The 9,987-nt window shown below is 33.1% G+C and overlaps 1 protein-coding gene across 1 annotated transcript in view; it reads right to left on the reverse strand.

The window, feature by feature from the left end:
* Positions 1 to 1,936: 1,936 nt before the first annotated feature.
* Positions 1,937 to 9,987, reverse strand: part of LOC127859448 (uncharacterized) — a 30,899-nt gene continuing 22,848 nt past the window's right edge. The window contains exons 8-9 of the mRNA XM_052396836.1: positions 5,142 to 5,259; positions 1,937 to 2,951 (exon numbers count right to left, since the gene is read on the reverse strand). Of these exons, the coding sequence (XP_052252796.1) occupies positions 2,782 to 2,951; positions 5,142 to 5,259 (288 nt within the window). The 3' untranslated portion in view covers positions 1,937 to 2,781. The remainder of the gene's footprint in view (positions 2,952 to 5,141; positions 5,260 to 9,987) is intronic.

Consider the following 9,987-nt stretch of genomic DNA (forward strand, 5'->3'; position numbering starts at 1 on the left):
CTTGGATTTAGAAGATGAGTACCATTTTATTTGTATATGCCGCTGTTATTCTGATTTAAGGAAAAAATTTATAAGCCGTATTTATTATGAAAACCCAACTGTATATAAATTCCACAAATTATTACTTTCATGTGACAAATCATTCATTTACAATGTATGTAAATATATAAAAGAAGAGCTTGTTATAAGAAATACGATTCTGAATAATACTGTTCCATAAGTGTCATTACCGCTTTGATAGTTGATTTGTATTTGTATTCCTAAATGTATATTTATGTTATGTAATGTTTATTTGTTATACCTAGTTACGTGACACAAAATAATATGTAAACTTAAGTATGAAGACGATGTACTTGTGTATAAGTCTGAATAAACTGTCTGTCTGTCTGTCTTTGAACTGTCTGTTGTATTAAGCAGTCATTTGGTAAGATAATTTACCTCCGACATACTTAACAGTTGCGTAAATAAGATATGTTACATATTTTACAAATTAAAAGTTATGTCCAATATAGAATATCAGAAATTGTACACCGTAAAGATACTAGCCCGTTTAAATTATGAAAAAATAAAGTATTTAAAAAAATATAAAAATAAAACATTTAACGTATTTAGCGGGTATCGGTTAATTAAAACTACGTCATTCCGTATGAAGATTTGATGTTACGGCAATGCACGAACGATATCATAAAACAATAAATTACATTTGACACCTAACAGAGCTAAATAATATTTAAAAATATATATATGTATATAAATATATGTGTGTTAAAATGTTAGATATGTGTCACTCATACTCACTAGTAACGAGTTTTCAATATACATGAGTACACAGTTCAATTTGCATCATATGAAGTTGTGTTTTTTCAGTTGTATGTTAATATTCCTCAATAGCGTCATTCTTTGTACAAAACCCATCAAATTAAAATTACATGTAAATACTGTCATGTCCTTTGCTTTTAATATGGCTTTGTAGTATGTTTATTTTCAAAGCACTCCTTACACTTTCTAACACTCATTTATTTATCACACTAGCGTCCTCATGCCATTGATAATTATATTTTTATAATTAGATGTATTACTATTGTAATTTATTGAAGCTTTTCTGCAAAAAAAATATTACCGCTTATGCATAGAGCTCTTTATTGTGTCAAATTGTCGGCCTTTCAGTCATCTTTAATTTGATGCTTATGTCGCGTTTTTAAAGTTGCAAATAAATGTATTAATAAATTCGTTTGGCGCTTAATAATATATTTTTGAAATATTATTTAGGTGTTTTTATATCGGAGTTTTTTGTGTGGATTAATTGACTAAACATTTGGTGTCGTTATCCATATGTTTTGCGTTACTTCAAAGACCTATAAAATACAATTTTTAGTATTTTTAGCTTTACAGCTGTTAAATGATTCAAAGATGAAAATATAGATATATCACATAGATCGCATTCTCTTCATCTTTCGAATAATCACATAAAAAGGTCGTCAAGATCAATATCACTCTCTCATGATAAAAAGCTCGTTTTTAACGTGACAAAATTCCATCTAAAAAATAAATATAAATCCAAACCACAATTTTTTTATCTCTGATATCAGTTAGAGCAAGAAAAATAATGGAAGGCGTCTCAAAAATATCATACTTAATATAATATGTAATGATTTTGGAATGCAGATTTTTACCAAATGAGATCAATTACAAACAATTAGCGGTAATTAATTGCGCGAGAATCTTTTATAAGTATTAATTAAAATAAGTATTAATTAAAATATAATCTGCTTGATGTTGCGGCTATTAAAATCAACACAACAATACATGCGTGAATTGTTTGTGAAACGTTAAAAGTAACAAGTCTAATCAAAGACATAGTATGAGCGACTGAATCGGCAAATTTTCGCCGATGATTACCACTTGATAACAGATAAAAAAAACAAATACACGAAAGCATTTTAAACATTTTATTTGTAACAATCAATCTCAACTTCAAACAATCATTTAAACAACAACAATGTGATAATCGCCTCTCATTAATTCATTAAGTAATTTATTTATCCGACAACGGTGAAGCGGGTATTCTCTACGTCTTTGGCTTTTGGAATCGCAGACTCGCACAAGTTAGCAGCAGTGTAATGGCGGACAGTCACGTGACTGACAATATGGCGGCGGTCAATTTATCGATTATGGAACGGTCTATAAGTGACTATCTCCAGGGCCGTTCAAATGTCTTTTTCACTGGGGTCCAACCGGGGAGGTTATGTGAGGGATCTCCCCTCCTGAGTTTTAATTTTTTGAATTGTGCACTTTTCAAGGGAAATTTTTATGCTTCAAAAACATTTTTGTGATATTAATTCATGGAATATAACAAGTAAATCAGTGAAATTCACACCAATCTGAAATGCTTCAGATTTCATAAATCTATTATGTTTGATGAAAAAGAAAATAATACATTGAAAATAACAAATCTTTATAAAGAAATGTATCATTAATGTTTATCATCTACTACACATTTTTACTTTCACCATCGTCAACACAGACAAACCATAAAATTCGTCAACAGCTTCGAAGTTAGATTGAATTTATACATTTTCTCTATAATTACCGTTTTTTACACTTTCAGATATTAAGCTGATTTTTGGTATGTGAAGCTACCTACATAAGCTATAAATATAGTGTGAAATTCGTTCCGTTCCATTGATTTTTTGGCGAAGTTACGGGCCTTGGAATTAATTTTTATTTGATAAAACCATGTCAGTTCAGGTAGAAAAAATTTAATGCCCTGTTCACTGAGTTTCACATTTCTTCGTAATACAGTGAGATAGCCTTGTTCACATCCATGTCAGCTCGCTGCACAAAGTATCGAGCTCTATTTGAGTCCTCCATGTTCGTGACATTCATGAACTCGTGTATGCACAAGTCCAGCACTTGCTGACCTGACCTAGCCTCGTCCCGAGTCTTTGGATCTGAAAAATAAATCATATTTGTGTGTGGAATATGTCAAGAAATAAAATGTAGATTGTATATTCAATGTCTAATATGCTAAGAGTTTTCATATAATTCACCATTCACAATGTAATTTAATATTTTCAACAATATGGTTTAAACTTAAAGGGGCCTTTTCACAGATTTTGGCATGTTTTGAAGTTTGCCATTAAATGCTTTATATTGTTAACATTGGATATAAAAATCTCCAGTAAAAAATCAAGAATAAAATTTAAAAAAGAAAAAAAAAGGTAACCCTCAGCAGGGCTCGAACTACTGACCCCTGGAGTCCTGGAGTAAAAAGTCTCCCACTTAGACCACTTGGCCATCCTTCCGGATACAATGACAGGTGTATTTTATACTTCATATAACCAAACCTCGTAGCTTCACAAAACATAACGACAACAATAGAAATCAGTATATTCTGACATTCTACATTTCTGACTTGGCAAACAGTCCCATATTCTAGGATAGTAAAACGCGTTACTAAACAGTCTTTTTTGTTACTTATTTAAATCTTGACCTGGCCGATTAGATATTAATTTGATAAGTTTGTTTTTCAAACCACTGACAAGACCTGGTTTTGAAAGGCAGTCAAATGTGAAAAAACATATAGCATACGGAGTTGACCAAGCAACATGAGCATATCTCTCAATTATTACAGTATCAAGTTGTGTAAATTTTTAGTAACAGTGACCTGACATTTTAAATGTGGTGGAAACAGAAGGCCGTGCATATTCCTTACATTGACCTTGGTACGTATACCAAGTTTTATCCAAGAATTGTGAGAACTTTCCATTGGAACGTATACCAAGTTTCATCCAAGAATCGTGAGACCTTTCCATTGACACGTATACCAAGTTTCATCCAAGAATTGTGAGAACTTTCCATTGGCACGTATACCAAGTTTCATCCAAGAATCGTGAGACCTTTCCATTGGCAAGTATACCAAGTTTCATCCAAGAATTGTGAGAACTTTCCATTGGCACGTATACCAAGTTTCTTCCAAGAATTGTGAGACCTTTCCATTGACACGTATACCAAGTTTCATTCAAGAATCATGAGATCTTTACATTGGCACGTATACCAAGTTTCATCCAAGAATCCTGAGAACTTTCCATTGGCACGTATACCAAGTTCCATAAAAAAAATTGTGAGAACTTTCAATTGGCACGTATACCAAGTTTCATCCAAAAATTGTGAGAACTTTCCATTAGCATGTACCAGTATACCAAGTTTCATCAAAGAATTGTGAGAACTTTCAATTGGCAAGTATTCCATGGTTCATCAAAGAATTGTGAGAACTTTCCATTAGCGTGTAAACCAAGTTTTATCAAAGAATTGTGAGAACTTTCAATGGGCACGTATTCCAAGGTTCATCAAAGAATTGTGAGAACTTTCCATAAGCACGTAAACCAAGTTTCATCAAAGAATTGTGAGAACTTTCAATTGGCACGTATTTCAAGTTTCATCAAAGAATTGTAAGAATTTTCAATTGGCACGTATTCTAAGTATCATTAAAAAACCATGAGAACTTTCCATTGGCACGTATACCAAGTTCCATCCAAGAATTGAGAGAACTTTTAATTGGCACGTATACCAAGTTTCATCCAAGAATCGTCAGAACTTTCCGGCACGTATACGAAGTTTCATCCAAGAACCGTGAGAACTTTCCATGAAATCGTAAGACCCAGATTTTATCTTCGTAACTTTTCAAGTTATTTCAGTTTTTAAACAACAAACAGATTGATCGATGAAAAATACAGGGTTAACAGACAGACCAATAGAAAACCTACAGCTTCATGAGTAGACTGCGTTCCATATTACTGCATTATGTACATTTTTATTTATAATGATATTAGATTTTGTTATATTCTAAGTAACAGAGTTCTGACCTTTAACCTGTTGTTAACAGGGCCATAATAATATTAATATTGCCCTTTATAAGGATATCAGATTTCATCTAAATAACTCTAGTTCTTGTAGAAAAATTGCTAGATCCAGTTTTTTGCCTGGACATACTGACGGACGGACAGGCAGACATCAGGATTAAAGGGTTAACACAGTCTCTTTTGGTAAAACTTGCAGGGGACCTCATGCATTTTGGACCAGGAAACTGACAATTTTAGAACAATGTTTATGTTAATAAATGGGTAAATACGGTATCAGACCTCTCTGTCGTGGCGGTGCTGGAGGTCCATCAAAAACTTCAGCGTGACTACTCTGGGATTTGAGACTCACTTCAGAACGACTCAGTGGCCGAGTCAGCAAGTCATTCATTTCTGAATCCTGAAAAAAGTATATGAAAGCAAACGTCACAAATAATTAAACACTGTTTGTCAGCTTTATTCAAAGGCAAATCACTCAGGAATGTGTGGGTCATTGGAATTGAAAAAAACTGTCTTCCTCATCTACACTTTATGGTGACCTACATTTCAAATATATATTACACAAATTTCAACTTTTGACATATTTTGTCACCATATACCATAGTTTATTGAACTTGCCTTATAACTTGCCAAAGAAAACAAGAGGGCCAAGATGGCCCTTGTTCGCTCACCTGAGAGGAGTCGGTTCATTCAATCTTTACCAAATGTCAAACTTGACCTAGATATTGTCCAGACAAACATCCTGGTCAAGTTTCATCATTATTTCATCTGCAAATCATGATCAATGTACCTATGAAGTTTCATGATCCTAGGCGTAAGCATTCTTGAGTTATCATCCGGAAACCATTTTTCTAAGTTGAGTCACCGTGACCTTGACAGCGAATGTGTGAATACGTTTTTTAGCACTGTGACCTTGACCTTTGACCTAGTGACCTGATAATCAATAGGGTCATTTGCAAGTCATGATCAATATACCTATGAAGTTTCATGAACCTAGGCATAAGCGTTCATGAGTTATCATCCAGAAACCATTTTTCTATTTCAGGTCACCATGACCTTGACCTTTGACCTAGGGACCTGAAAATCTATAGGGGTCATCTGTGAGTCATGATCATTGTACCTATGAAGTTTCATGATGCTAAGCATAAGCGTTCTTGAGTTATCGTCCAGAAACCATTTTACTATTTCGGGTCACCGTGACCTTGACCTTTGACCTAGTGACCTGAAAATCAATAGGGGTCATCTTCGAGGTCATGATCAATGTACCTATGAAGTTTCATGATCCTAGGCATAAGCGTTCTTGAGTTATCATCCGGAAACCATTTTACTATTTCGGGTCATCGTGACCTTGACCTTTGACCTAGTGACCTGAAAATCAATAGGGGTCATCTGCGAGTCATGATCAATGTCCCTATGAAGTTTCATGATCCTTGGCATTATAGCCCTCTTGAGTTATCATCCGGAAACCATCTGGTGGACGGACAGACCGACATAAGCAAAACAATATACCCCCTCTTCTTCAAAAGGGGGGGGGGGGGGGGCATAACGAAAAAACTGCCCCCCTCCCAGCAGCCATGTTATTGTTCTGAGCAAATTTCATGAAAATAGGGCCAAAAATGGTACTTCTACTGCGTTCACATGTTTTCACCATAAACATATAAAGAAAAATGATTTCCGGTCTTTTCTCCCCCTGGACGTTTCTCCCTGGTCTTTTCTCCTCCCAAACCCTAGTCTTTTCTCCTCCCAACAATTTTTTTTATTATCTGTATATTTAGGTAGGAGAAAATGAAGTTTGTGATTGAAGAATTGTTAATATAGGAGCATATTTTAGTATATATAATATATATATATATATATTAATCAGTGAGTAGTGTTATTTTTAATTAAATTTTGTTGTAAGTCTATAAGACTATGAAAGTTAAGTTTCTGTTTTAGTTTATAAGTTAACGACTCAAAGTTTAAATGATTTAAACTAATTAAATAAAATTTGATTGTTTATTATTCTTGAATATTTTTGAAATGATCAAAAGATGTTGTTTTTCACACTTCCTTTATATGTTTATATGTACTTCAGACTGATTGAACTGTTTGATGTCTAGTAATTAAAGACACAATTTAATTAAATTATCACATGTATGATTGATCTGGAACATTGTTGGTTGATAATTAAATAATATAAAAAGGGTACACAGTGTGAGCTGCCTTTGATCATAATAGAGCAAAAAAACAGTTACTCATTTTCTCTTTATATACCATGCATTTTTTATTCACCTTCCTTATCACTTTGTAATATTCAAGTGTGTGCTGCTAATATTCAACTTTGAATATGCCCGTCTCTAAGTGTATTGCTTGTCAAAAACGCGTGTTAAGAAAGGACTTCGCTATTTGTGATAACTGTGGATTATGGCAGCACATCCATTGTGGAAATACAAAATTTCATATTATGAGTAAAAATTGATGATTTGAATTAAAATAAAATAATTAGTAATTGTGTTGTGTTTCTGTTTATGTTTAAAATATATTTAAACTTTCATTAAATGTTTTACAAAACTAAACATTGTTTTTGCTGTATACCATCTTATGAATAAAAATTGATGATTTGAAACAAATTAAAATTAATTAATTTGTAATTGTGTTGTGTTTCTGTTTAATGATCAGTTAAAATGAGCTAAGATGTTGATTGGCACATTCTTTCAAATAAACAAGGATGATACATTCCAAAGGATGACACATTCCACCAATGTAATTAAGCATGAATTTTTCACAAGAATGTCTTAGGGATTCACACCTGACCATTTCCACATCCTGTCCATATCCTTACAGTCACAATGTCATGAAACAAGTTAGTTTTGATTTGACTTTCATTGCTTCATGATCATTTTGAAATTTATATTTTACAGTTTGGAAATATTTATATTAAATTCAACTAAATTAAATTCAAAATTAATAATCAATATTCAAAATATGGGTTGCTACATAGCCCATTTAAATCACACTTATTTTAGCAATTTATTTCAATTTCTATCATTCATTGTGTGATCTAAATCTTTAGCAGTTTAACTTAAAAAAAAAAAAATCACTTGAATTATCTAGTAACTTTTTGCATTTTGTACATAAATAATTTGGCATAATAAAAAGTAGCTTAGAATATGTTTAAAATAAATGTACGTACTTAATTCAAATTAATGTATTGATTTATTTTGAAATATTATTCTTAGTTACTTTATTGTTAATAATTTTTAAGTATTGGCTTACAAGTCTATTAAAATGTCAAAAAAAGATACAACATAAAAAAAAAAAATTCAAATAAAGACTGTTTAAATAAATTTAACATTATAATGTTGAAATAAGATAAAGACACTATTTCATTGTCAAATAATGAAAATGAAGCAATGATAAACTTTGTTTCTCTATTGATGAGCTTGATTGATCACTGATTGAAATAACATTGATAATTCAATCAGTGACTAATCAAGTATATCAATCGAGGTGTTAAAAGTAGCAGATTTATCCCCCAGTATGAAATAGGCTGGGAGGAGAAAAGACTAGGGAAAATGCCCCGCCCACGCCCATGTTTTCACCAATCCCAACCATTTTCAAACTCGTCCGAGATATAAATAAAACCAATGTTTTGACCAAATTTCATGATGATTGGGCAAAAATTGTGACTTCTAGAGTGTTTACAAGGTTTCTCTATAGCCAAATAGGGAAAACTGCCACTATATACATATAGAGAAAAATGCCCCGCTCACTGGCGGCCATGTTTTTTCACAGATCTTGACCATTTTCGAACTCGTCCAAGACATTAATTGAACCAATGTTTTGACCAACTTTCATGATGGTTTGGCAAAAATTGTGACTTCTAGAGTGTTTACAAGGTTTCTCTATAGCCAAATAAGGAAAACTGCCCCGCCCACTGCATGGCGGCCATGTTTTTCAACGGATCGGAACCACTTTTGAACTTAACCAAGATATCATTTAGACAAACATTTTGACATAGTTACATGAAGATTGGGCATGAAATGTGACTTCTACAGTGTTTACAAGGTTTTTATTTTTTTGACCTAGTGAACTAGTTTTTGACCCGGCACAACCCAGTTTCGAACTCGGCCGAGATTTCATTGGGACAAAGCTTCTGACCAAGTTTCATAAAGATGGGACAAGAAATGTGGCCTCTAGAGTGTTTACAAGCAAATGTTAACGTACGGACATACGACGGACAAAGACCGGTCACAAAAGCTCACCTGAGCAATCAGACGAGCTAAAAATTTCTTACTAATTAAACTAATCAATTCAGTTGAAAAATATGACTTACAACAACACCTGTTTGTAAAACATGTCTGCCATCTATGTGCGACCTTGAACTTTGATCTGTAGCTCTGCATATCAATAGGGACTTCCTTGCTTCATAACTACCAGTAGGCAGCATAATAACGTTCATTATCATATGAGAAATAAATATTGTGTGGAAACAACTTCCATGTTAAGAGCTTCTGCGAAATTGACTTATGATTTCAAAATCTATAGGTGTCTTCCTTTCATTCCGGGTAACCATCATAACAATTGCATAATGGTAGGTCAAAGGTCAAAACATGCAAACAAAATTGTGCAGAGATGAATTTTATGTAACAAGTCCCTGCTTGTCAAAGAACTCTCTAGATATTGTGAAGAAATGAAATGGTATACGATTCATGCCACAACCCCTGTTACAAAAACATTGGACCTGTTTACTTCAAAATCAAAGGGCCCCTTCGTTTCATGCCAAGTACCAGTAACCACAATACTCTGGATAGTGCGCGGAAAACAACATGGTCTACCCAGTGTTTGGGTTATGGTCTACCCAGTGTTTGGGTTATGGTCTACTCAGTGTTTAGGTTTACGCTGTAAATATTTCTAATTACGCTATAATTTTACCAGGGACGCAGAAAAATATTACCTGTTGTGTCCATAGGCTCCGAGAACATTTCAATCAAAACATTACCTTTCTTCTAATAGCAAGTAAATACATGTATGTCAAAATGTCTAGAAGAAAATTAAAACATAAATGGACACAAGCAAAAGGTTTTATTTTATCATATTTCAATGATAAATTATCTTCAAATTGAGTTAATCTGAAGTTGGGTTAGTA

This window comes from Dreissena polymorpha, chromosome 15 (genome assembly GCF_020536995.1).
Source record: "Dreissena polymorpha isolate Duluth1 chromosome 15, UMN_Dpol_1.0, whole genome shotgun sequence".
Classification (NCBI taxonomy): Eukaryota; Metazoa; Mollusca; class Bivalvia; order Myida; family Dreissenidae; genus Dreissena; species Dreissena polymorpha.